The sequence below is a fragment of the Enhydra lutris genome, unplaced genomic scaffold (genome assembly GCF_002288905.1).
Source record: "Enhydra lutris kenyoni isolate GAN:26980312 unplaced genomic scaffold, ASM228890v2 scaffoldscaffold18, whole genome shotgun sequence".
NCBI lineage: Eukaryota > Metazoa > Chordata > Mammalia > Carnivora > Mustelidae > Enhydra > Enhydra lutris.
Genome location: NW_019154102.1, coordinates 22,963,150 through 22,991,125, shown reverse-complemented (window position 1 = coordinate 22,991,125; position 27,976 = coordinate 22,963,150). Strand labels below are relative to the sequence as shown.

The 27,976-nt window shown below is 43.7% G+C and overlaps 1 protein-coding gene across 6 annotated transcripts in view; it reads left to right on the top strand.

Moving 5' to 3' along the window:
* Window positions 1-24,472: 24,472 nt before the first annotated feature.
* Window positions 24,473-27,976, top strand: part of LOC111148016 (exocyst complex component 6B) — a 622,509-nt gene continuing 619,005 nt past the window's right edge. For all 6 annotated transcript variants that reach the window (XM_022504356.1, XM_022504355.1, XM_022504354.1 and 3 more), the window contains exon 1: window positions 24,473-24,689. In XM_022504356.1, the coding sequence (XP_022360064.1) occupies window positions 24,577-24,689 (113 nt within the window). In that variant the 5' untranslated portion in view covers window positions 24,473-24,576. The remainder of the gene's footprint in view (window positions 24,690-27,976) is intronic.

Below are 27,976 nucleotides of genomic sequence, written 5' to 3'. Positions count from 1 at the left end.
AGAATTCCCAAAGGGGACTTTTTCTTGAAAGACTCAAAGCTAAATAAAATTAAATAGCAAAAGTTAAATAGAGTCCTAAACATTAGTTTGTTTAATGTTATGAATGCTAAAACGTCAAGCAAGTCTACAATGATTAAAATTCTAATATAATCTCTTTTTTTTCTTAGTACATTTATGTATCATTTAAGAATTGATTTACTTTTGAATAAAGAATACACTGATGTGGCTTTGAAAAGTCAAAATAATACAAAAAGGTACGCTCTGTGTATATTCACTTCCACACCAACCCCCCTCTCTGTCCTCTATAGTTAACTAGTTTTATAATTTATTGGGGATTTTTCTAGTATTTAATATATGAGTGTAAGAAAATCTAAGTGTGTGTATGTATATATACGTATATATATTATTTCCCCTTTTTATTGTGCAAAACGTAACAGTATACACTTTTTTTCCAGTTCTTCGCTTTGCCTTTTCATTCAATTTTCACATCAGTATATAGAGAAATTTTCATTCACTTTTACAGCTTCATATTATACACTGAAGTATAAAGAAGTACCACAGTGTATTTAACCAGCCCCCTCTTTCAAAAGCAAAAAACAGGTAAGACTACACCCAACTACATAGTCAATTAATCTTTGACAAAGCAGGAAAGGATATGCAATGTGAAAAAGACAGTCTGTCCCTTCTCCCTCTCACTTTGCTCATCCCTCCCATTCCTTTGCTTGTACTCTCATTCTCTCTCTCTGTCAAATAAATAAATAAAGACTTTCAGGGGAAAAAAGGAGCTTATTTGCTGGAAACTGCTGAAGAAGTAATCAACTCAGTCTTCATACGTGAAATTTGCTGTTGGAGTGGAAATTTACAGATAAACAAGAGCCGGGAGGAGGCTAGAATAAACCATGGGATGATAGATTCACATTGCCAACATCAACATGTTCTCATTTAGCTTAAAATAGATCCAGAGAGATAAATAGACAAATAATTACAGATACTGTCTACATATATTTCCAAGCTCTGTCCTCTGAGACGGTCAAGAAGCGTCTGCTTCTTAGGTATTCAGTAGAGATGAGTATATCCAGTACCCACATCTTCATTTCTCATTCCATTCTCCTAGAAAAAGAACCAGGGCTCCTTGGAAAATGGCTGATTCTAAAACTGGGGTAGGAAATAGCCTGGAGCAACTTGTAGTGCCTGAAAGGAAAAAAATGCTTAAAAAATAAAAACACCTAAAATGAGAGGAATATGTCAAAGAGACACAAGACACAACTGAGAGTGCTCCCAGTGGCCAAAGCAGGGCAAATTGAGCAATAATACCAAGTAGTATTGGATTATAACCCAAAGTATAAAATAATTATCCGTGAGTCCACATGCCATAAATAAATGGTTAAATAAATAAAAGAATACGTGGAGGAGAATAGACAAATCTCCCATACAGAAGAACTCCAAGCAACTTATGTAGATACTTCAAGGGAGTAGTTATGCTCCATCTTTATGCTTTACCTCAAGATGGCGGGGCATAACTCCCCACCTACGTGTGGGCCAGACGTACTGAATTCTTTCCAAATTGTATGGTATGTAAAGTGGTAAAAAAGTAACATTATAGTGGACAGACCTGACAAAAATTACCTCAGCCTGGAGATCAAGGTCAACATCAACACTGATGAATCATGTTGATACCATGTACCTTGGATATGATGTGATAGGAATGTCGCTTTATGCCATGCACCGTGGATATGATGTGATAGGAATGCCACTTTACTCTGTGGTCTTTCTCTTCAAAACCCATAATCCCATATAATCAGGAGAAAGACATTAGACAAACCCAAATTGCGGACATTCTACCAAATACTTGGACAATACTCCTCAAAAATAGCAAGGTTATAAAAAACATGGAAAGCCTGAGTAACTGTCATTGTCACAAGGACACTAAGGAGATGTAGTAACTAAATGTAATATGGGATCCTGGAACAGAAAAAGAATATTAAGTGAAAACTAAAGAAATCTGAATAAAGTGTTGACTTTAGGAAATAGTAATAATTTGCTTACTGGTTGTGGGCACTAGTTGCTCACTAGTTGTGAGCAAATGTTCCACATTAATGCAAAATACTGAAAATAGGGGAAGCTGGATGTGAACATCACAGCCCATAGTTTTTCTGTAAATCTAAAACTATTCTAAAAAAATAATGATCCACTTATTAACCCATAGTTTCTTTTAAACAGTTACCTGAATTTAGGTAGATATGTTCTTATGTCTGATCCAATGTATCCAAAAAAGGACACCTGGGTGGCTCAGTCAGTTGAGCTGCTGGGTCAGGTCATGATATCAAGGTCATGGGATTGAGCCCTGAGACAGGCTACATGCTCAGCAGGGGAGTAGAAGGTTCTCTCCCTCTCCCTTTGCCCTTCCCCCTGTTCATGCTTTTTCTCTCTCTCTTTCTCTCAAATAAATAAATTTTTTTTAAAAAAATGCATCCAAAAATTTAGATGGATTAATGGAAGGATAGAGGGCTGACTAGGTGGATAGACATATATTAAAGCAACTATAGTAGTTGTCGATAGTAAAATCTAGGGGGTCGACTCAGCAATTCCACTCGTAGGTATCTACCTAAGAGAAATGGAAACCTGTGTCTGTACAATGACTTGTTTGCAAACATTCATAGCAGCATTATTCACAATAGCCCAAGCTAGAAGCAATTTCAGTGTCCCGCAACTGGTGAATGGATAAACTAGATGTGGCAGATCCACACAATGGAATACTACTCAGCAAAGAAAAGGAACAAAGTGTTGATACATGATACAACATAGGTGAACCTCATGAAAGCAGCCAGACACAAATAACTAGATCTTGTATGATTCTATTTGTGTAAAATTTTTAGAAAGACTGAAACAATAGAGACAGAATGCAAGTCAATGGTTAATCAAGACCAAGAATGGAAGCAAGAATTAGCTGCAAATAGGCATGAGGGAACTATTTGGGGGTGATAGAAGTGTTCTAAAATGATTGTGATGATCATTGCACAACTGTATTTTATACTTTTTGCTCTTAAATTTGAATTTTTGATCCGTCCTGAATTAGTTTGTTTATGGTATGAAGTAAAGGTCCATCGTTTTTTACCTGTGGATATCCTGTTTTCTTAATATACTTTCTTGAGCAGGTCGACCTTTTCCTCATTGACCTGTCAAAAATTAATTGACCAGAGATGTGAGGATTTATTTCTGCATTTTTTATTTTATTCTGTTGATCTATATGTCTATCCTAATGCCAGTACTATACTGTTTTTGTGACTATAGCTTTGTAGTAAGTTTTTGAAATTGGGAATTGTGAGTTCTTCAAATTTGCTCTTTTTTTTAAAGATTGTTTTGGCTATTCAGAGTCCTTTGAAATTTCGTAGAAATTTTAGGATGAGCCTTAACTTTTTGGGAAAGAAAAAAGACCAAATAAATACCATTGGGATTTTGATAGGGATTGCCTTGAATCTGTATATTTCCAATCTATGAACATGGGATATTTTTCCATTTACTTAGGTCTCCTTGAATTTCTTTCAGCAATGTTTTGTAGCTTTTAGTACATAAGTCTTGTGTTTCCTTAGTTAACTTTACTCCTGAGCATTTTCTTTTGGTGCTATTTTAAATGGAATTATTTTCTTAATTTTCCATTTGGAAATTCTCATTTCTTTTTGCTAGTAGCATATAGAAATACAACTGATTTTTATGTGTTAATTTTGTACGCTGCAACTTTGCTGAATACAATTATTAGCTATACCATTTGTGTATATGCGCGTGCACGTGTGTGTGTGAAAAGAGAGAGAAAGGGGGGCATTTTGTATCCACAAATAGACAGTACCTATTTTTTAATGATCTAAAGAACATTTACAAAAATCATCATGTACATAATGATCTCATAAGTCTCCAAAATTCTCTTAACACAATGTAATAAAATGATTTTCTTAAAAAAAATCACTTTAAATTCCTAAACCACATTTCCAAATAACTCAGTTCAAAGAATAAATATAAGTCCATTCATGAAATAATACTAGCGAGAACACTACTTTATACACCAATGGAACTGTGCTCCGAGGAAAACTTATAATCACTAAATATTTTATTAGAAAGCAAAAAAGAAAAGAAATGAATCAAGTGTTTGCAAAAACCAGAAATCAATTCAGACAAGATAAAACAGAAAAAAATAGGGCGCCTGGGTGGCTCAGTGGGTTAAGCTTCTGCCTTCGGCTCAGGTCATGATCGCAGGGTGCTGGGATGGAGCGCCGCATCGGGCTCTCTGCTCAGCAGGCAGCCTGCTTCCTCCTCTCTCTCTCTCTCTCTGCCTGCCTCTCTGCCAACTTGTGATCTCTTTCTCTGTCAAGTAAAGAAATAAAATCTAAACAAACAAACAAACAAAATATATTTTTGGTTTGATTTATAGCCCTGAAAGATCAAGCTGAAAAACAGGTCCAAAAAGGGCAGAAACCCCAGGTGGCTCTGGGGTTGCTTTCTGAGCCAGGTAACAGAAACCAATGAATCAGTTACGGGATGATTCAGCTACAGCTGTTTTAGGTCTTGCCATTTTGCTTAAGATTTAATTGCCATGGAGAGAGCATCAAATTAACCTAAGTCAGGTTTCATGTTTTTTTTTTTTTTAATCTAGAAAAGTTCCGTGCATCTTCACTGATGGTTTCAGATGGCCAACAGGGAAGGGTTAGTTCCACAGCAAAAACTGAGGTAGTTTATCAGAACAAGGGGCAATAGATTCAGAGTGGCAAAAACAACAAATCGTCCATTCCACACTTTTAAAAGCTAGATTTCTGTGAGTCTGTTCACTATAGCATTTATCCATAGTACCAAAAATCATGAGCGCTCAACATTAGCTAAACAGCTAAATAAAATACAGCACAATTTGAGGGCACCTGGGTGGCTCAGTGGGTTGAACCTCTGCCTTCCGCCAGAGTTCTGGGATCAAGCCCTGCATCGGGCTCTCTGCTCAGCGGGGAGCCTGCTTCCTCCTCTCTCTGTGCCTGCCTCTCTGCCTACTTGCGATCTCTGTCTGTCAAATGAATAATAAATAAAAATCTTAAAAAAAAAATACAGCACATTTAAGATGGGCTATGATGCAGCCATTACTAATTGTGTTTTGGATCAATATTTAAAGCCTGAGAAACTCGCTATGGAAAAATTAAATATAAACTGTATAGAGTTTATGGATTAAATTTAGTTCTAAAAGTTTTATTTATGCTCATAACCAACACCTGAAGAGAATGCGCAAAAATGTGATGGGTGTGTGTCTACATCCTAACACCCGAACTTGTAATATGACCTTATTTGGAAAAGAGATTTTTGTAGCTGTAGAAGTAATTAAATTAATGATCTTGAGAGGAGATCATCCTTGATTATCCCCATGGGTCCTAAATCCAATGACCCAGCGTCCTTGTAGGAGGCAGAAGAGAAGACACAAACTGCAGAGAAGGCCACCGCCATAGGAAGACAGAGATAAAAGTAGCCACAAGCCAAGGAATGTCTAAAGCCACCAGAAGCTGGAAGAGACAAGATGTGAATCTCTTCTAGAGGCTTCAACAAGAATGTAGCCTTCCTGAGACCTTGATTTTAGACTTTCGCTCACCATAACTATGAGAGACTAAATTTGTTGTTTTAAGCCACCCAGTTTGTGGTAATGTGTTACCACAAACTGGGTGGCTTAAAACAACAGAAATCTATCTATTTCACACACACATACACACACAAAGAACAGCAATCTCGCTGTAGATAAATGGATAGATAGAGCCAATATATGAAGTTTATTTTCCCAAAATTGCCATATTTTCCCGCAACAAAACTTATTGTTTAAAAATGTGGCTCTAAAAAAGGCTAGTAAATTTAATGTCAGACAAAATAAAACTTAAGCAAAAAGAATTAAATGTGCGCATATTCTCACAGGCAATTCTGGGCGAGAATGCTAACCGCAGTGACTCAGGAAGCCCCTCCAGCGGTGTTTCCTGTTGGCTGGCTTGCTTTGAATGCCCCAGCTCTTGAAGGTTCTTCCCACCTTCCTGAGGTACTGGTGTCCCCTTTCCCTCCAGTCTGGGAGTTTGGCTTTACCCCATTTCACTTTTACAAATGACCCACATCAGTACCTGTTTTCCTAACGGAAGGAAATCTGAAGAGGATTTTGGGGGGCACCTGGGTGGCTCAGTGGGTTAAAGCCTCTGCCTTCAGCTGGGGTCGTGATCTCAGGGTCCTGGGATCAAGCCCCACATGGGGCGCTCTGCTCTGCGGGGAGCCTGCTTCCTCCTCTCTCTCTCTGTCTGCCTCTCTGCCTACTTGTGATCTCTGTCAAATAAATAAATAAAATCTTAAAAAAAAAATGAAGAGGATTTTTGCTTTTAGGACCTAGTCATTGCTTCTTTATGCCATTTCGGTTTAGGAAAGGGGTTCTGGGAATGCACGGACTATACTTTCGGAAAGTAGGGAATCTACTCCCCTCTCCCACGTCCTTCCTTTCTTTGGTGTCCTGGCTGGGTGGACTGGTTTGGGGCTGGGTCTCCCTCCTCTGCTGCCGCCTTGGTTTCCGCCCGGTCTGACTGACCCCAGCACTCAGGATCCCCAATCCCCCACTTGGCAGGGAAGGGGAAATCAGACAGTTACAGAGTGGGGTTGTCACCGCCTTTCAAGTTCTCATAATACGTGGAGGGCTAATGAGTAAAAAACGACAGAAAGTCCCGCGCTACCCTGCGAATTCTGCTGCCGCTCGTGGTGACTGTTTTCTATTCTCCAAGGGCTGAGGTGAGAGTTAAAGTCATTCGTTTTTGTTGGTGGGGTAGGAGTTGGGGGTCGGGGGGAAGACCAGGCCGTGAAAACACAGGCCACCTTATTTTTGGAAATCGGGCCGCAAAAGGTGTTGTCCTCGGTATTCTCGCTCCCCAGTATCCCCAGATCACCCAACAAAGCGGGCGCCATCCATCCGGGCGGATTCTGGAAAGGGGGGCTCTCTTGGGAGTCGCGGCAATGCGGAGATCCGCTGCAACAGCACCAGGACTCCAGGAGGGGTTTACGCCCGAGCTGTACAGTCGCCACCAGGTGGCGCCAAAGCGCAGCCGAGACCCGGGGGATTGGCATCGCGCAGCCCCACTCTGGAGAAGCTGGGGAAGCCTGAGCATCAGACTCTGCGCGCTCTCTCGAGAAGGGGCCCTGCCCTTTGCCCCCTCCGTAACCCCAGTTAGGGATGTGAGGCCCAAAAGTGCAGATTCTCTGGGGTGGACGGACAGGCCGCCCGGAGAGGTGTCAAGACTGTATCAGGACTGGAGGACCTGAGGATGGGAAGTTTTCATGGAGATGGGCGGGAGAGGGTGGAAGAGTACAAGTGGACTTGGGGTTCCAAGCCAGGAAGTGAGGGAGACAGGCTGCGAAGCTAATGTCTGCATAGGTATGCCCTGGCAGGTGACAGGCCTGGGGGAGAAGATGATCTCTAGGGATGCCATAGTGGGCAGGAAAGGACCACAGAGCATTCAGAAGACCTTCCCTTAATGCTACAAAGTACCCTCTCCCCATCCCCCCACCCCCACCCACGTCTTAGATGCATCCTGCTGTGGGAAGGTGGGAAGGGGGAAACCCCAAATGACTGGTAAATTTCTGAAAAAAACAAATAGCTGAGTTTGCCTGGAAGTAACTAGTATTTGTGGGTGGCTGATGGGTTTTATTGTTTTAATGGCCATTGGGAGTAATAGGTACTCAAAAAAGAGGACAAGTTTTGTCACGGAAAAATAAAGTTACATTTTGTTTTGCCAAATCTATATCTTAGCCTGTGAAATGCAGATCAGCTACAAATATTCCTAAAAATTGATTGCATAGAAGAAACCTTAAAAAATCCCCCAAAGCAGAAGTTGTACGGACTATATTCTGTAGCTACATTGTAACCAAGAAATATGTCAAAGCAAAACAAGAAAACCCAGCCACTTGGATATCACAAAAGGAGGGGAAATTATTTTAAACAGCCCTAGAGTCATAGCAAAATTGAGATTAGAATACCAGAATCTTTAGAAAAAGAATAAATAAGAAAACAGCATATCAATGCTCAGGTATACGGACAAAGCTGTGTTTTCAGCTATAAACTCGTAGCTTTAAATGCTTTTGTTAGCCAGCACAAAGAGAATTTAATTTACTGACTACTCCACTTAGAATTTTAGAGAAACAAAAGCCTTTTTTAAAAAAAGATTTTTGTTTATTTATCTGAGAGGGAGACACAGAGATTGAGCTTGAGCCTGGGGGGAGGAGCAGAGGGAAAGGGAGCAGCAGACTCCTTGGGTAAGGACCCCAACGCGGAGCTCAATCCCAGGACTCCAGGATCATGACCTGAGCTGAAAGCGGACACTTAACTGACTGAGCCACCCAGACGTCCCCCAAAACAACAAATCCTTAAGATAGGAGTAAATAAGTGCAGGGATGAGTTAATTAGAAAAAAGAGTACAGCTAGTTATTTAAAAAAATCAATAGACAATTTACACTAAGAGAAAATGCAAAATATACATCTCTTACTTAACTTGTCCTTCAGAAAGTCCTTAGCTGTCCCACTGTCTGAGCAGTCGGCCCTACTTTCCTTCCAATTTGTCTATTGTGCCCCTCTAAGGAGAGTCACTATATACCCTTCCTCGTAGGTTAGAGCCCACTGCCATAAATCTGACATAATCTTCAAAATCCTGAAGTTCCCACCCCTACATAGCCAGGATGAGATTGGGAACATCCCTTTTGAGGATGATAGCTGGTTGATAGGAGTCACTGACCAGCTGTGAAGTGCTTACACCTGTGTGTGTAGTGCGTGTACAAGGGTAATGCTGTGCATAGGTATGTGTGTTCAGATATGGGTGTACAAGGGTGGGGTGTGTGTACAAGTGTAGGGATGTGTGTACAAGTATAGTGTGGATATACAAGTGTGGGTCTGTATAAGTGTGGGTGGGTGTGCAAATGCAGGGATATGTTGTTTTCTTTCAATCTTTGAATTATTCTGAATTGTTGAATCCAGATGGTCTCGAAGCATCCATTCTCAACCCAGAAGTACATTTAAAAAAATATATTTTATTTATTTATTTGACAGAGAGATAGACACAGCAAGACAGGGAACACAAGCAGGGGGAGTGGGAGAGGGAGAAACAGGCTCCCCGCTGAGCAAGGAGCCCAGTGTGGGACTTGATCCCAGGACCCCAGGATCATGACCCAAGCTGAATGCAGATGCTTAACCGACTGAGCCACCTAGGCATCCCCAAGTACATTTTTTACGTTCTCTGCAACTACTGATAGACATTATTATAAACCGAGGATTTCAATGAACTCAAAGTGTGCACCCCAAAGGAAAAACCAGAAGGGAACTACTTTGATTTTCTTATCCACCTGTATCAATCATCTGTAATATCAGCATCATATACCAGCGACTCAGTGCAAAACAGTCATTATCTCAGTTAACTTTTCATTATGGAGGACGTGCTATTATTCCGATCAAGAGATAGCTAGGGCTCAGAAGGGTTAAAGGTGTGTGCCCTGCATCACACACCTATCCCAGTGCTGACCTGCAGTGAGGTTCGTATGGCTCCCAAGATACTGGTCTTACCATTTTGCTATAAAAAGCATAATAAGGTTTCTTTTATAATAAAAGTATGTTTAACTTATTTTTAAATTACTTTTTCTCCAATGCTTTGAAAAGTATTTTTTCTCCATTCTTGTTGTGTGCATATAAAAAATACTATGTCTGTCTGCCTTGGTCTTTTTCAGCCCTAGGTGTGACCCGACACTGTGTTGCGATATGACCTCTATAAGGTGGCCGCATTATCTGGAGGTTTTTCACTTGCGTCAAGTCCAGACCCCTTCTTGCCCTGCCATAATCTGCCCCAGTGGGAAGACCTCCTTGTTCTCAAAATCCTTTGGTCTCTAGTCTGGCCTCAGAATCTGCTTTTCATCATTCTAGTCTGCTGCTTCTCACAAATGAGCAAACATGGCCCCGGCCGGCATTATAACACCGCAGCTGCTAGTACAAAGTGCTTCTTCTGTACTTGAGTCCTCTTCAAGATATAACATGTAGGGGTACCTGGGTGGCTCAGTGGGTTAAGCCTCTGCCTTCAGCTCAGGTCATGGTCTCAGGGTCCTGGGATCGAGCCCCGCATCCAGCTCTCTGCTCAGCAGGGAGCCTGCTTCCCCCCCCCCACCTACCTCTCTGCCTACTTGTGATTTCTCTGTGTCAAATAAATAAAGAAAACATTTTAAAAAAGATATAACATGTAAAATGCCTACCTTATACTGTTATTGAAATTTATTTTTTCACAGTGTTTGTTTTGATTTATTAATACTGTAAGGTTTTCCTGATTTGCCACATCATCCATTTTCCCCCCATTTTGCTGTCCAATCTTAAGCAAAATCCGTGGGCTCCCTACACCTTGCTAAATTCGAGCATTGGGAGAGCATCCCAAGGATGAGAAGACTAAAATTCCTAAAACTGTCTCGGTGTCCCTAAGGTTTGCTAGACCTGGCTCTATCTGGCTACAATTATTATCAGCAGTTTCTCTGAGCTCTGGTGTATGTTCGCAGTGGTTTTTGCCTTTCCTTTTTGTTCAGTATTGTGTGGGCGTTTTGCTGGAAAGTTGAAAGGAGTTGCGTTGAGGACTGTTAGCTAGAACATCCTCTCAAAACACAGCTGGGCTGAATCTGTCAAAGTCCTATGGAACAGCCAGATACTGAACCTGGAGGTTCCCGGAGTTGGCACCGGGGGCAGTGGAAACCTTCCCTCTCTGTCCATCCCTTGCCACTGTGCTCGCTTCTCACCCTCTTTAGGAACGCAAGGGAGGTCTGGCTAGATACAAGTGTCTGTGGCTCTGGAAAAGACTCACAGGAGTGTTGCCCTGGAGGAAAAAAGCCAGAAAGGTGATCTTGACTGCTTCAGAAAATTTTGCCCTCTTATGTTCAGTCAAGCCTGAGGGGAAGGGAGAGGGGGAGTCTCCTTGTGGCTCCTTCTCTTCCATGGTGGTCTTACTGACCCGGGCTCCCTTGGGTCTGTGCTCCTGAGACCACGGTGCTCCTGAGACTGTGCTATAAGACCACAGCCGGGTGATAGCCCCACCTCACAAAGGTCTTGTCTCCACAGCTGCTCTCTCATGAAGTCTCAGACGTTTGGGAACTTCTGCTCTTGCCGTATGAGCTAGAGAGAGGGTGTGACCTGCCTTGGCACCCGGAGACCCCACTCTGAAGATTGGTCGTCACCACTGTGACGGCCTCTCCCCCACGACCATCATCTCCCCATAGCCAAGTGTTCCAGCCCCTGACAAGTTTGTAGTGTTTTTCCCCCCTCTGTATTTGGCAGTTGAGGGAAATGACCCCAAAGAGTTACATTCACTTAACAGACCCCTTATGTCTGAAGGATGAAGGGGAATGGGGGTGAAGGGGTGGGGATCTCAGTGGAGGGAGGAGGACCCAGGATAAGGAGCTAGCGTCAAAGACAGCCAAGGTGGCTGCAGTTTGGATAGTGAGGGGGGAGTGGTACCACGTAAGGTGAGGAGTTGAGGGTCTTTATCATGATAGCAATGAAGAGCCGTTCAAGGCTTTGAAACAGATTAGTGATAGAACGTGATCTGTATTCTAAAACAAACCGATCTGTGCTAGGATTGGAGCAGGATAAGCGTGGTCTTAATAAGCTATAGCTAGGGTCTAAGTGTGAGGGGATGGCAGGACGAGGGTGTTGGCAGTGGGCTCGGGGAGCAGACCTATTTAGAATCTGTGAGCAAGGAGCGAAAGATGCACCTACAGCTCAAGGGTGAGGTCACACTCACCCTTCCGTGCCCACTCACGCTTCCATTTACACTTGCACTTCACCTTCGCCTGCCACTTGGTACTTGGTTGAATGCAAGGATACCAACAGAAGCCCACATCCCTGCGTTTTTTTCTGTCAGTATTCTCAGAGGGAGAGTTTTCTCTGTCACTCGTCTCAGAAGGAAAACTGGCACTTGGTACCTTTGGAGGAGGAGATGAACTTCGGACAGGATAGCTGAGAAGTGTGAGCTCCCAAGGCGTGGGTCACTGGAGCTCAACAAAGCTGTGACTTCATCTCACCAGGCCCTCCCTGAGAACTCTAGAGAAAGGCTTGCCAGCTACTCCCCTGCAGACCTGGCTCCCTGGGTCCTGGTCCCTGGAGAGGTTGCACCAGAGTGCCATGGTGACGGTGGTCACATGAGAGACGGGGGCCCCCACTTCCATCCCCCAAGGACTCAATGCACCTCAGGTGGAAGGAGGTTTGGGAGCAGGAACCCCTGGGCTTTCAGGCAGGGCCTCTTAATTGTCTTGAGGACAGACACAGCTGAGGTGTGGTGTTTCTGACTTCAGCCCTCCACAGAGGGCTAGTGTAGCCCAGGCTGAGCAAAAGCATGGGGGGGGAGGTGCTCTCCAGGCCTAAGGGGAGGAAATACCAGAAGCCACAAAAGGAGGAGCAGGTGCTGAGAGAGAGGGGTAACTGCTGGCCTCCAGGCAACAATCAAAAGTAAGGAAATGCTCAAAGAAATGACAGGATCGGGGTCCATGGGAAGGATACAGGAACTAACCTGAAGGCGCTCCCAAAGCTGGAAGAATTTGAGCAGTAAAATAAATAATGTAGTATCGCATTGTTACCCAAAACATAAAATAAAGATCGATGTAAGTGAGTAAATGGTGTGTGTGTGGGGGGGGGGGAATCTTCCTTTTCCCCAAATTTCATTTAATGTAGGTAGCTATTCAAGGAATTCACCCAGGTCATGAAAAACAAAGAAAACAAGGAAAGCCTGAAACGCTGCCACAGGCTGGAGATCCTGGATTGGATCCTGAAGGAAAAAGAGGACATTAATGGAAAAGTCCAGTGAAATCTGAATGATGTCTAGAGTTTATTTAGCAGAAGTGTCCCCATATTTGGTTCTTCGTTTTGGCAATGTATCATACGTCGACCTTAATAAAGAGGTAAACTGAGGAAAGTTCAAACTGCCAGAAACTGGATTTAGTTGGAAATAGCAGAGGAATTGCATTTTGGGAAATGCGTGTTATAGCAAGCTACAGGCAGGTCCTCTGAGGGTTTGGGGCGGCCGATTTATGGGTGAGGAGTGCAAAGATGGGGGAAGTCCAGCCAGACTCCAAGCAGTAAGGTCACTGGCTTGGGAAAGGGGAGATCTTCTTGGCAGGTGTTCATTGGTCAGAGAGAAGTCTGTCTTCTGTAAATTAGGCATTTATGGGCAAACAGTCTTCAGTTCTTTTTTTTTCTTTTTAAGATTTTATTTATTTGAGAGAGAGAGAGAGATAGCAACAGAGATAGCAAGAGAGAACTTGAGCTGGGAGGCGAGGGAGAACCCAACTCGAGGCTCGATGCCAGGACTCCAGGATTACCCTCTGAGCTGAAGGCAGACGCGTAACCAACTGAGCCACCCAGGTGCCCCAGTCTTTCAGTTCTTAAGTTCCATCCCTTGGAGGGTGCACGCATGAGATTCCCAAGTTCATACCCTCCAGTTCCATTTTGGATCGGGACCGTTTGACACATGTAACATAAGCGGATAACACCAGGGGAGACGGAACTGGCTGAGGGGAGTAGAGGAAGTCTCTACTATTTTCACAATTTTTCTCTAAGTCTACAATTATTCCAAATAACAGGCTGATTAAAAATAACTTATCTAAGAGATAACTGATTCAGTACACAGGGAGCTCTCCCATTTGTTCTTCCCAGAGCGTCATACTTCAGTGTATGGATTCACTGTTCAGACATAACCTCATTTTACTGCCCTTCCCTCTCTTGTGCTTCACAGATACTGTTTCGTTTTTTGGTTTGTTTGTTTGCTTGTTTGGTTGGTTGGTTTTTGACCAATTGAAAGGTTGTGGCGTCTGTCAAGTGAGTATATCGGCACCATATTTCCAACATTTGTTCACCTCATGTCTCTAGGTCACATTTTGATAATTCTCATACTGTTTCGAACTTTTTCATTGTCATATTTGTTATATGAGCTGTGGTCAGTGGTTACAACTCACTGAAAGCTCAGACGATGGTTAGCATTTTTTTAGCAATAAAATTTTTTTTTTTAAAACAGAGTATGGAGTTCTTTTTTCTTTTTCTTTTTCTTTTTCTTTTTTTTTTAAAGATTTTATTTATTTATTTGACAGAGAGAGATCACAAGTAAACAGAGAGGCAGGCAGAGAGAGAGAGAGAGGGAAGCAGGCTCCCTGCTGAGCAGAGAGCCCGATGAGGGACTCGATCCCAGGACCCTGAGATCATGACCTGAGCCGAAGGCAGCGGCTTAACCCACTGAGCCACCCAGGCGCCCTCTTTTTTCTTTTTTAATATTTTATTTATTTGACAGAGAGAAATCACAACTAGGCAGAGAGGCGGGCAGAGAGGAGGAAGCAGTTTCCCTGCGGAGCAGAGAGCCCGATGCAGGGCTCGATTCCAGGACCCTGAGCCGAAGGCAGAGGCTTTAACCCACTGAGCCACCCAGGCGCCCCAGCAATAAAATATTTTTTAATTAAGACATAAACATTGGGGGTGCCTAGGTAGCTCAGTGGGTTAAAGCCTCTGCCTTTGGCTGTGGTCATGATCTCAGAGCATGGGATCCAGCCCCGCATGGGGCTCTCTGCTCAGCAGGGAGCCTGCTTCCTCCCTCTCTCTGCCTGCCTCTCTGCCTACTTGTGATCCCTCTCTGTCAAATAAATAAATAAACAATCTTAAAAAGATATAAACATTGTAGGGTTTTTTGGGACATAATGCTGTTGTATACTTATTAGACTACAGTGTGGTTTAAACAACTTCGCTACATACTTGGAAACAAAAAACCTCGTCTGACTCACTTTACTGTACTCTTTGCTTTATTGCAGTGGTCTGGAACTGAACCTGCAATATCTCCAAGGTACGCCCGTAATTTATTGAAACATTTTTCTACTGATGGATATTTAGGTTGTTTCCAATCTTTTCGCTATTATAAGACAGTGGTGCATGGATGATATGTCATTTTTACATGTGCGAGAGTATCTGTAGAATAAGTTTCCAGAAGTACAGTTGTTGGATTAAAAAATATTGGCCCTCATTTTGGCCAGAACTGCCCAACTGCCTTCCCTAGAGGTTGAACCAATTAAGACTTCCACCAGAAATGTAGGAAACTACTGTCTCCCCATAGCCTTCCAGCATCAGTTATAATCAAAGCAGCTATAGACCCAACGCACCCCTCCTTGTGTTTGGTTCATTTGCCAGGGAGCTCACAGAGCTAAGGAAACCAGTTTACTTATTAGGTTACCAGTGTATGCAAAGGATATTAAAGGGTGCAAATGAACAGCCAGATAAAGAGATCTAACAGGGTTTGTCTGGAAGGGATCTGAGCGAAGGAGCTTCTCTCCCAGTGCAGTGGGGGGTGGGGGGGGCACCATCCTTCTGGCATGGGGTGAATTCTGGGTTCCCAACCTGGGAGCTCTCCAAACCCCAGATTTCAGGGTTTTTTTTATGGAACCTTGTTAAGTAGGTATGACTGGTTAAACCATTGACCACTAGTAACTGAACTCAATCTCCTTAATTGACACTTAAGTCAGTTAAGTGTCTGCCTTAGGCTTGGGTCATGATCCCAGAGTCCCAGGGTCAAGCCCTGCATTGGGCTCCATGCTTGGTGGGGAGTCTACTTCTCCTTCTGCCTCTTCTCCTCCCTCCCCCACTTGTGTGCATGTGTGCGCGCATGCTCTCTGTCTCACATAAAAAAATAAAATCTTAAAAAAAAAAAAGAACTCAATCTCTAGCCCCTCTTCCCTCCCTGGACCCTCCCTGGAGGTTGGAGGGTGGAACTGAAAGTTCCAAACCTTTAATCACTGGGCTGGTTTCCCTGGCAACCTAGCTTCCATCCTTAGGTTGCCTAGGGGCTTTCCAAAAGTAACCTTATTAACATAAACTCTTGTGTGGTTGGGAGGGCTTGTTATGAATAACAAGACACCAATTTTACCTTTCCACTCAGGAACTGAGGACAAAAAACCCATATGTTATAACAAAAGATGATCCCATCGCTGCCATCCTTTGGGAAATTCCAAGGGTTTGGGGAGCTGTGAGCTAGGAACTATGGGTGAAGACAAAACACATATATTTCTTATAAATTACAACATCATAGATTTATAATAGTATGTGGTAGGCAGAATAGTGGCCCCCAAAGAATTCTGTGTTTCAATCTCTAGAAACGATGAATATGTTACCTTAACATGACAAAAGGGACTTCACAGATGTGATTAAGGATCTTGACTTGGGTCTTTGTTCAGGATGTTCTAGGCAGGCCTAATGTGAGAGGACTTATGAGGGCCTTTCTGACTGAAAGAGAGACCCAGGAACGTCTGGGTCTGAGAAGGGGTTGTAATGACAGAAGCAGAGCTCAGAGTGGCAGGAGTGGTGGCTTTAAAAGGAATGTAATTAGCAGGGAGAAGCTGTGCCAGGCAAGGAGATGGATTCTCCCCTGTATCCTTTAGAAGGAATGCAGCCCAGGTGACACCTTGATTTTAGACCAGTGAGACCCACTTCAGACTTCTGACCTACAGAACTGTAAGATGACACATTTGTACTGTTTCAGGCCACTGAGTTTGTGGGAATTTGTGACCGCAGCAGTAGGGAACTAATACGTGGTAGTGGTGGCATCATTTCTGTGTTTTATTTTTTTATTTTTATTTTTATCTTTTTAAAAGATTTTATTTATTTATTTGATAGATGGAGATCACAAGTAGGCAGAGAAGCAGGCAGAGAGAGGGGAGGAAGCAGGCTCCCTGCTGAGCAGAGAGCCCAATATGGGGCTCCATCTGAGCCGAAGGCAGAGGCTTTAACCCACTGAGCCACCCAGGCACCCCATTTCTGTGTTTCAGAAAGATGGCTCCACCACTAACCCTCCAAACACTTGCATCTGTACCCGACTTCCTGTTCCAATGGATGAACTTCGCAGCCCCCATCAAAAGCCAGTGTTAACTCCCCAGAAGACCATCAGTAAAATTTGTTCATCAAGGTAAACTTAGTTTGTTAGACTCACTGCACTAAGGGAGAACAGCACTTGCAGGAATCTTAGCAGTCTCTCCAAACAGGGACGTGGGGACAAGGATGTTTATTGAGTTTCAGGGCTAGGCCTGGGTGATTTTAAGGTGTGTCCTGCCAGGAGGAGGGCTGGGTAACAGTTTTGGGATGGTAGGCATGAAGTGAAGTCTTCAGTGAGGTGAAAGTCTAAAGTCTTGATGAATAAGTCGTTTTAGTTGGGTCACAGTCTTCTCTTCCTGGAGCAGGTCTTCCTGGACCCACCAGAATTGTTTAACACAAGGACGGGAAAGTATGCCCAGTTCCAGTATTGAGAAATACAGGAACAGGGACTTAGGCTGGGATCACCACTCACCAGAAACTCCACTAGTGTGGATCTGATTCCTTCTCTTTACTCTCAGATGTTGTCCTACAACTTTTCCTCCCTGTTAGCCTTGTCTGTTCTCTCTCTCTCTCTGTTGGATCATTCCATCTTGAAAACAAAACTAAACTAAAAATCTCCCCGCACGCCATTTTGACATTTGCCCCATTTCTGTTTCCCTTTATAGAAAAATTTCTTGAGACAGTTATCTGTGGTTATTGGGTTCACCCTTCCATTCCAGCAACTCTCCCTCCTTTGCTCCATATGCTCCTATATATGAGCCTTCCTCAGGTTTCCAGAACACTTCAAACATGTTTCTGCCTCAGGGCTTTGCCCTGTCTGTACCCTTTGTCTTGACTGCTTCCCCCTCACCTACCATTTTCACATAGCTGGCTGTTTCTTGTCATTCAGAGAAACACCTTCTCTGATCATTGATCTAGAAATTAAATACGCAGGTACGATTACGTCATTCTGCTTTTTTGAAAAATGTTTATGCATTTTTATGGTGGCAAAATATACATAACACAAGATTTACCATCTTAATAATTTCAACCGTGTAATTAAGTAGAGTGGCATTAAGTACATTCACATTGTTGTGTAACTGTCACCACCACACATCTCCAGAATTTCTTCATCTTTCCAAACTGAGACTGTATCTACCCATTGAACAACAGCTCTCATCTCCCTCTGCACCTCCAGCCCCTGCCAACCATTATTTAGTTTCTGGCTGTATGAATTTGCCTCTTCTAGGTACCTCACGGAAGTGGAATCACACAATATTTGTCCTTTTGTATCTAGCTTATTTTAGCATTAGGTCTCCAAGTTTCTGCCATGTTGTAGTGTCAGAATTCTATTCCTTTTTAAGGCTGAATAATATCCACATATATGTAATTTATATTATATATAACATGTTGTATGCACACACACACATGCATACAGGTGAATGGACCTTTGGGTAGTTTCCATCTTTTTGCCATTGTGAGAAGTGCTATTATGAATACTGGGGTACAAGTATCCATTCGAGTCCCTGGTTTCAATTCTTTTGGATATATACCCAGGAGCGGAATTGCTGGATCATATGATAATTCAATGCTTAATTTTTTTAAGAACTGCCATACTGGTTTCCACAGTGACTGCACCATTCTATATTCTCAGTAATAGAAGTGTTCCAATTTCTCCATATCCACACCACCCCCTTGCTATTTTCTGTGTGTTTTTTTTTTTTTAAGATTTTATTTATTTATTTGACAGACAGAGGTTACAAGTAGGCAAGAGAGGCAGGCAGGGAGAGAGAGGAGGAAGCAGGCTCTTCTCGGAGCAGAGAGCCCCATGTGGGGCTCGATCCCAGGAGCTTGGGATCATGACCTGAGCCGAAAGCAGAGACTTTAACCCACTGAGCCACCCAGGCGCCCACCCCCCTTTTTTTTTTTTTAATAATAATCATCCTAATGGGTGTAAAGTGGTATATCACTCCATTTTAATTCTGTAAATAACCCCTGTAATTATCTGAGATTTTTACACACACACACACACACACACACACACACACTTTTATTGTCCTCCACCTAATGCTGTAAGCTCTGTAAGAACAGGGATTTTTTTTTTTTTTTTTTTTAAGAGAGGGAGTGGGGGAATGACAGAGAGAAGGCGAGGGAGAGAGAAAGGGCTTCATCTCACAACCCTGAGATCATGACCTGAGCCGAAATCGAGTGGGACACTTTACTGACTGTGCCACCCAGATGCCCCGGGACAGGGATTTTTGCCTCTCTTGTTACCACTGAGGATAGCAGTGGTTCTAGACCAAGGGTGGGACCAAGCCACTGTGGAAGGAGAATCATTGACAAGACTTCGTGGCGTAAATGCATATTCAGGAATGTCTCTCTAGTGTACAAGAGAATGAGATTGTCTAGGATGGGCACACAGGTTGTGAGAGGCAGCTTAAGACAGACTTGGGGAGATGGAGGAAAAACTAACCCCAAACCCCCCTGATCACACCATACCCTTTGGGACTTGGCTGCTTTCAATAGAGTACTTGATTGTATTGTCTTTGTGAAGTTTCCTATTTGGTGTAGAGCAGAATAATGTCTTGAGCTTCTACTTTGTCTTTCACTCTCCTGATTTCTTTCTCCCATTCCAAAGAGACAGTCTATCTTCGGATACCATTGTCTCAGAGCCATTTTAATGGTGAGGCAGAAATGAAAGTAGTCAGAGGGAAGTCTGAGTTCCTCAGTGGGGTCACTCTAGGGTATTGGGAGAGGGAGCATGCCAGTGTTTGGAGGAATAAGGCTGAAGTGGAGAGGGTAGAATGGAGGGAAGAATTCTCCAAGATTTGGGGGGTGACTTAAGGGTTCTCAAACATCTGGGAACCCTGGCCTGTCCCCTTGGGGTGCCCTGTGGAGGTGGTGAGAGGGGAGAAGGGGATGGCCAACCAATGCACCCCAGACACCAAGGTTACCGACCCCAGAATGTTTCCTAAGGGGAATGGTGGTTTGGAGGCAGTGGAGCTACTTCCCAGGACCCCCCCACCCAGGGCTGGGACAATGAACATGACAGCTGAGGAGCACCCCTTGAATGTTCTGCTTCAGGAAAGCTCCCGGACCTTTGCCCAAGCCAGGACTGAGACTAAATCTGTGCTCACCAGGAGGCAGATTCAATTTGATTGACGAGAATTAACGTAATGCACCATTTCTTGCATTCCCAGTTTCTAAACACCATGCTCAAGTCATTAGTCACTTCAGTCATGTTCTGTTTGTCACGGTCTCTCCAGGAGATAACTGACCTAAGACCTACTAACTCCCACTCATCCTGCCGCCCTCCACAGAAGCGTACATTGTGAAGCCTGAAGTGGTCAAGATTTTGGTGTGTTTGCAGGTCTTTAAGATGGCTGAAAGTCAGAGAGAGCAGCGCGAGATGAAGCTGGGATGGTCTGGGGGAAGGTGCGCAGGACGATGGTTTAAGTTTGGATTTTGTTCTAAGTGCGATGGGAATGATGTGAGGAATTTAACTTGAGGAATATCTGTCTAATTTGTGTTTTCAACCACATCCTGTGGGGCCAGGTATTTGGGTAAGTGACTCTTTGGTTGTTTGAGGACTACTTGCCAAAATGAATGAAACTAGGAGTTGGTGAATGGAGAGGAGAAACCCTCTAGGGAGATGGCTTCTTTATTGCTAACAAAGACTGACGAGTTAAAAACCCAGAAGTTCAGGGTTGAAGTCCTTACAACTCCCCGACCTCTTTAAAGTGGAGCCACCCTGCGACAGTCAGGTCCTGGAAAAGTTGACAAGTTGTCCTATTTTCCTCTTGCTTCACTTCTCCCTTCTCCAGTCTGACAAGATCTTTGGGGAAGATTTTTTTTTTTTAAATTCTTGTGTTTCCTGATTTATTTATGGGCATATCAGAGATTTCAGGCAGTGTTATGTGTAGAGTGAAGGAATGAGTGCAGCTTACCCGTTTTCAGGGACAGGCAAAGTAAGGATGAGAGATGGCAAGAAAAGCTGCTCACACATGAAATTGAGGTAGCTCTCTGGGCAAAGGAAAGGACCCCCAAAATCATGATTACAGAAGTTGCCTCAGGCAGAGGCCTGTGGACAAGTTCTCAGTTCCTTACTAAGTGCCATGGAAACATGGGTGATGTCAGTGTGACTGTGGCCTCAAGGGTCTGGCAGAGCGAGAGGCTGACATCACCGCCCAGGGGACCCAGTGAGCTCAGGCTCCAGGGAGGCCTCCTCACAGCCCCTAAAGAGGTTGGAGCAGCAAACATGACAAAGAGAGCCCTGGGGGCTGAGCGGCTGTCATGTGCTGTTCGGTGATTGTTCTCCTTCACCCTCCCGCCGACATAGAATCCTACCTCAGGACTGTGGAGAGAGACTGAAGGAAGGAGCATGATGCTCCATATTCAGGACATGTCGGGTCTAACGGGACAAGCTTCCCGCCCCCAGGGAGCTTGTGGCACAGCTGGAGAGAAAGACTTAAACAGTCAAAACAATCAAAGAAAGTGTATGAGCTTTGAGGTTGGGCCTGGCCACTAACCTCAGTCTGTCAGGTTATTTGCCATCTGACCTTGGGCAAGTTACTGAACCGGGTCTTAGTTTTTCATCATTAAAGTGGAGAAAACCATTTTTGTCTCACAACACAATGGTGGTGAAGCCTGAGGGAGGGAAATCCTATCATGTTCCTGGAGCCCCACAGCCATTTCATGATCGGTAGCATCATTGCTGCTACTGCCCAAGACCACCCAGTGTGACGGAAACAAGGTAGAGGCACGTATCAATACAGTCGACCCTTGAACATGGCTTTGAACTGTGCAGGCCCACTTCTGTGAGGATATTTTTCAGTACGTTTGTTAGAGAAGGTTTGCTGCTGTGTGACAATTTGAGAAAAGTCTCAGCCAAGCTGTGTAATGGTTGAGTTGCCTTTCCCTGTAGGTAGTTCTGTGAAGAGGCCTTCAGGGCAATTTGGAAGGGGGCTGAGAAATTATGCGATCCATGCCAGTAATGTGGATGCAGACAGAGTGATTTGTGTCAGCTTTTACAAGCCACTCACGGCAGTGGGGGGTGTGGGTGGGACGGTCTGGCCGGATGGATGGTCAGGAAATGGGCAATGGGACCTCAGTTCAAATATCCGTTTCAGCATTTACTAGCCACGAGACTTGAAGTATTACCTCAGCTTTATAATCTCCCAGCTTTCTCATCTGTAAAATGGAACACACAATGTCTACTGTGAAAGATTAATGTAAGAATTCAGTGATGTAGGTGAAGTGCTTACTTTGTGTATTATGCCTGGTGCTCAGAAAATTCTCCGTACAGTTTAACTGCCAGTGCTGGGACTGGATTAAAGGCCCTCTGACTCTCAGTTGAGTGCTTGTCTGGTCATTCCATGCTGACCTGACATCCTCTCTATTCAGAGCCACTCCCATCAGGCAGGCCATCTTCACTGGAGCTTTGTACACCCGTCGCTCCAGACACCCCTGTTGGTCATGTGTGAGATTTCTGGATTCCGCGAGGGCTCAAAAAAGCTGCTGACAGCAGCGGAAGCTACTTTAATCACTACTATACATATCTGGTCTATGTACCAGTCTGCTTCCTGTAACGGACAAAAAGTTTTTTGCTGAGTGAGATGTTAAAATGCATGTCTGAAGGGATCCTCTGTCATGTATTTCAAGAGATCTTTAGAAATATGAAAGGCTCCATACTTTCCCTGCCTCTCCTACATCTGTCTGAGATTGTTTAAGCATGAGTAATTAAATAAAATGAGGACAGCCAGAGATTATCGAGAAACAGACAGGTTTAGCAACTTACTCAGTTCTTGGCAAACACTAGGACTTGTAACTCATTCTCCTCTCTGTTGGTTTGTTTATTTTTAAAAACGTGTTTTCAGTTAATAACTACTACTTTATTGAAAAAAGCAATATATGCACAAGGGAAAGAATTTCAAAAGTGCATACATAATTAAAAATGACCTTTCTCTTATTTCAGTCCCCTTCTTTCCAATCCTGCTTCTGGCTGCCACTACTGTTAACAGTTTCTTGGCGATCTTTTAAAAAAAGATTTATTTATTTATTTGAGAGAGGGAGAGCGTGAATGGGAGGGGCAGAGGGAGAGGGAGAGAGAATCTCAAGCATACTCCATGCTGATTGAAAAGCCCAATGTGGGGCTTGATCCCAGGACCCTGAGATCATAACCTCAGCCAAAAGCAAGAGTCAGATGCTTAACCAACTATGCCATGCAGGTGCTCCTTGGGAATCTTTTCAGAAATGTTCTATGTCATATTTCAAGTATATATAAGCATATATATGTATATATAAATATTCTTTAAAAAAAATGAAAACATGTTCTGTATACTGTTTCATGCCTTGCTTTTTCCCAGCTCAATCCTACAATTTGGAGACAGTTTCATATCTGAATATAGAGTGTTTTCTTTTTCTCTTTAATGATTATATAATAAATACTCCATGGTATATAGCTGGAGTAGAAATGATTTACCCTCCACTTCCAGTGTGGTTCTTACACGCCTTTTTGTTGATGGCAAACCATTCTCCCAGTCACTCTGCTCCAAACCTTGAGTGATACCCAAGATCCTCCATCCCCATATCTAGTAAGTCTTGCCAATTCTGCTTTTTTCCATTTCTCCACTCTCTTTCATTCTCATGGCTACTTTCTGGGTTTAGGCCTTGAAATTCTTATAGTGTTCAGCCATCTCTAAATTTTCTATCTCTGCAGACATCACACACTTGTTCTTGATCAAATTTCATGCCAAGGTTCTGATTATGTCACTCTTAAAAGCCTGCAGTGGATTTCCATTCACTGTATTACGTAAAAGCTCAAGTAGTGATCAATAAATATGATTGTGAAATTCTAATCTGGGGAATTTATGAAATGGAAATGCCTGGATCAGAATGTCCAGATAGTTTAGGGCCTTTAGTCTGTATTTAAAAAAAATGTTTCCAAGTGCTTCTGATGCAGTCAGTTGTTGGCCTGGTGGAACCATTAGAATAAAGTACAAATCAGCCCAGTATTTCTCTTCAGGGTACCTTTGCGGTCCCATCTTTTACTACTACTTCTCTACACACCAGAGCATATAAAGTTTTTTTTGTTGTTGCGTTTTTGGATGCTCCTAACACCTTCCAATCACACCTTTTAAACTACCAGGCCCAGTCTTTCTATGAATCCTTCACAGCCAGAAGTGATCCCTGAACTCGATTCTCAGAACTGGCTCACAGCCACATTCTGTCTTATTTCTTAGTTTGGGGATTCTCCAGCTTTCTCCCCCTGAGAGCTTGTAAGATCGCTATCTGCAGAAACCCAGACTGCTCTTTCTTCTTATTCCCGTGTACAGAACCTTGTGCACTTTGTGGCAAGGGTCTTAAACAAGAATTTGTAGAATCAGTGCCATTGCCTGGGTTGGTCACCGTTGCACATGCGGTGTCGTTAACTGTTCCTGGCTTATAGTGGGGTTTTCTACACGCATTTGTGGATTCTAAGAATAAATGAGCAGGACCCAGTCGGTTATTGCCCAGAGAACTACAAGTCCCAGCAGGCGTCGCGCGGGACGTCGGCGGACGCGGTGATGCAAGGGGGTGTGCCGAGCCCGAGGGAGGGGTCGCCCTGCGGGTAGCCAGAGGCCGGGGAGGCTCTAGAGCCTAGGGTGAGAGAGGGAGCGAAAGGTGAGCAGAGTCGAAGGAGGGGACGCGCTGCGGGGCTCCCCCAGTCTATGGAGCGGGGTAAGATGGCGGAGGCGGAGAGCCTGGAGACAGCCGCGGAGCACGAGCGGATCCTGCGAGAGATCGAGAGCACCGACACGGCCTGCATCGGGCCCACCCTCAGGTACCCTGGGGACCCGGGCCATCGATGGGCGGGCACGGGCGGGACAGGAGCCAGGCTCTTTCAGGGCTGTGCGTCCGGCCGGCCGCCCGCAGGGCCAGCGCCAGCCCCTCCCTTCGGGGATCCCAGCGAGCGACCTCCACCCTCGGCGAGGCGGGTCTCCCTCCGCAGTCCGGACATGGGGTCCCTCCTCGATCGCAGGCGCCCACAGCCCAGTTACTCTGGAGACTCCTCTTGCCTTCCTCCAGGCTGGGGCAGTCTTGGTTCTCCCTCCGAGGCTAGTACGGAGCTGGGCGACTAAAGTGCGCCCGGCAGATGGTGGCCCTTAGCCGATCTTTCCCCTGGGGACATCACCCTTCCCCTAGGACTCAAACTCCATCCTGTCCTAGACACAAGTCCTGCTTTAGAGACAAAACATAAATTCACCCACGGTCTGATGATGGGAAGTTAAACTCGTGCCTCCTTAAAATCACAGTCACTTCTCAGAAACGAGTTTCTGAAGATCTTAGGCCTGGAAGGAAGGAAGTTTCCTTCAACCCGCGCCCCTCTCCTGGGATCGGGTACTTGCTGAACCCTGTTAGTAGGAAGACCTTTTCCAAAGGTGAAGCCTCATTGTAGTCTCATCGTTGAGAAAAAGTTATTACCCCTTCTGCCTACCCCCTTATACTCTCACTTTGCCCCTTCACCCCCATTTTATTCGTACATGTCAAAACAAACCTCCACTTACCCCAAATTCATGTATTTATCAAAACTTAGGCACCACTTACTATGTACAGTGCAAGACACTGTATTAAGCAATTTACAAATGGAACTTAATGCAGTCGCGGAACAATCCTATTAGGTGGGTCCTGTTATTACCCTCATTTTACAGATGAGGCACAGAGATGTTAAGTGACTTTCCCAAGGTCACACAGAAAAGTGGCGGAGTAGTGATTCCTACTCAGGCTGCCTGGACCCAGGGTCTGCATTATTAATCTCTGTTGTTATGTCTCAGTTGGTGATTATCATCTCTCTGTACTTCCTGTTAATTACTCACTAAATTCAATTTCAAATCACCTTTCCCTTTCCCCTCTGTTCGCTAGTGCCCTGGAAGTAACTCATCTTTATCCTTACTGTTGTACCTCCTGATCTCCATGCAATCAGTAGATGGTTAACTCTCCTACCCACCTTGTACAGTCTTAGGATACTGTTCTACCTTCAAAAAAGGAGTTATTACTCAATGCTTTTTTACTTTTTTCCCATAGGGAGAGTTGACTAATGAAAGAGTGTTTGGAGGGGGAGCAGGCTGGAGGCTTTCCCCCCCATCTCCACCTGCACATCTTTCTTCTCCGGGGCACTGAGTAGTTTGCCTTTGTCCCTTATTGCACTGGGATCATGACCTTCATATATCTTTCTTTTTCCATTTCTTGAGCTCTTAAGGGTGAATGATCCTTATTTCATTATCTTTTATAAAAACTACAGAAGTGCATTATTCTATATTCTAATATAATACATATATGTATGATATATAATATATAAAATATATGATAATATAAATATATATACTATATATTATATAGCACATATAGTATATACTATATAATATACTATAATAAAGCACATATTCTAAGTGCATTATTAATGGTTATTAACATTGGGTTTTTATGGCACAGAATGTTACTGGAGTTACTGAGGATGCTGTCTCAGTATTTTACTAAGAAATTTGGCCACTGAGCTGCAGTTTGGAGCCAAGCAAAGTTCCTACTGGAGCAGTTGGGATTACCAGAGTTTTTAGGAAGGATTCTTTATCAGAACACCATCAATATTGTCTTGAGTTGGTTGTGGTTTTCAATTCCTGTGGTTCTTGGTTTCTATGATAAGTCCCTTTAATTTGGTGTTATCAGTGTAGTTTGTTGTGATTTATTATGTTAACTCTGCACTGATTCATAGGGCATATCTGTTCGGCCTGTAATTTTCTAGTGTCTTGACTTAGGCTATATGCGTTATGGTTAAAATATGTTACCCATTCTCCCCCAAATTTGCTTCATTATTATCACCAAGTTCTTTTTTCCCTAGAAGGTAGGGTTTTGTGGGGGTAGGTGGATTATGGGATCTGTTGCCCTAAGGGGACATGGTTTAAAAAAAAAAAAAAAAAGGCTTGAGATCTACTGCCCTGTCCTATAAGTTTTAATTACTTTTCCTGACTCCCTGGATCATTGTTAGGGACTCTTCATTTTTGACCTTATCCTGTATTTTGCAGGTAACCCTAAATCTTACTATCATCCCCAAGATTCAGTCACTTGAACATCCTGTAATGCAAGACTAGTACCTACTGTTTTTTTTGTCTTTAGTCTGGGTAGTTTCTGCCCATATTCATAGGGGATGATCTCACCCCCTGTCCCATTCAGAGACAGTAGCAGGCACAGACTTGATGTTTCAGAGCCCATGCCTTACCCTGGATGCCCCTCCATCATGACTAGCCCCTCTGTTTTTCCATCACAGTTATTACGTAGGTTTGATTAAGGCGGTAGTCTCTCTTCCTAAACTTTCCCCTCAACTGTAAATCTCAAGTTCCTCCACCCCTTTTCATAGTCCTTTCTATTTCTTCTATCTTTTGGAGTGGCATTTCTAAAGCACCAGGTTCTTAGCTGTTCCTGAGCTAGGTTTTATAACGGAAGAGGAGCTAAAGAAGAAAACAGTGAATTGTGGTAACTACAAGATTAGTATCCCCATCCCCATCCCCACAATTCCTGCTCCTCACAAAAATCCACGAAGATGCACTGCCTAACCAGTCTTTCCTTCGCCGGCTATTGCTTGTGAACCATTAACGTGCTTTCTTTCCCTTCTGAGATATCCAATTTTTCTTCCAATCTTACCCCTTTTTGTTTGAGGAGCCACAGTGGCTTGACTTTTTCATTGTATAACTCTCCTTATTTTAATCTTGAACAGTGCATGCAAAGGTAGTCAGTTCCCATACATCATAAGGGAGTGCCTTTCCTTTTTCACTGTATTCTGAAAGGCCCAAGCATATGAACGCATACAGAGGCTGTTGCCTAACACGTTCTTTTGGGAAGGCAGCCATCTCTTTCTTCTCTGTCTTCCTCTTAAAAATTATTTTGTTAGCTGCAAGTCCTAATTTTGCAGATGAGGAAAGCAGCCCATAAGATATTGGGGCCTGTCTTTTAAAAATTTTTTTATTTTTGGGTGCCTGGGTGGCTCAGTGGGTTAAGCCGCTGCCTTCAGCTCAGGTCATGATCTCGGGGTCCTGGGATCGAGTCCCGCATCGGGCTCTCTGCTCAGCAGGGAGCCTG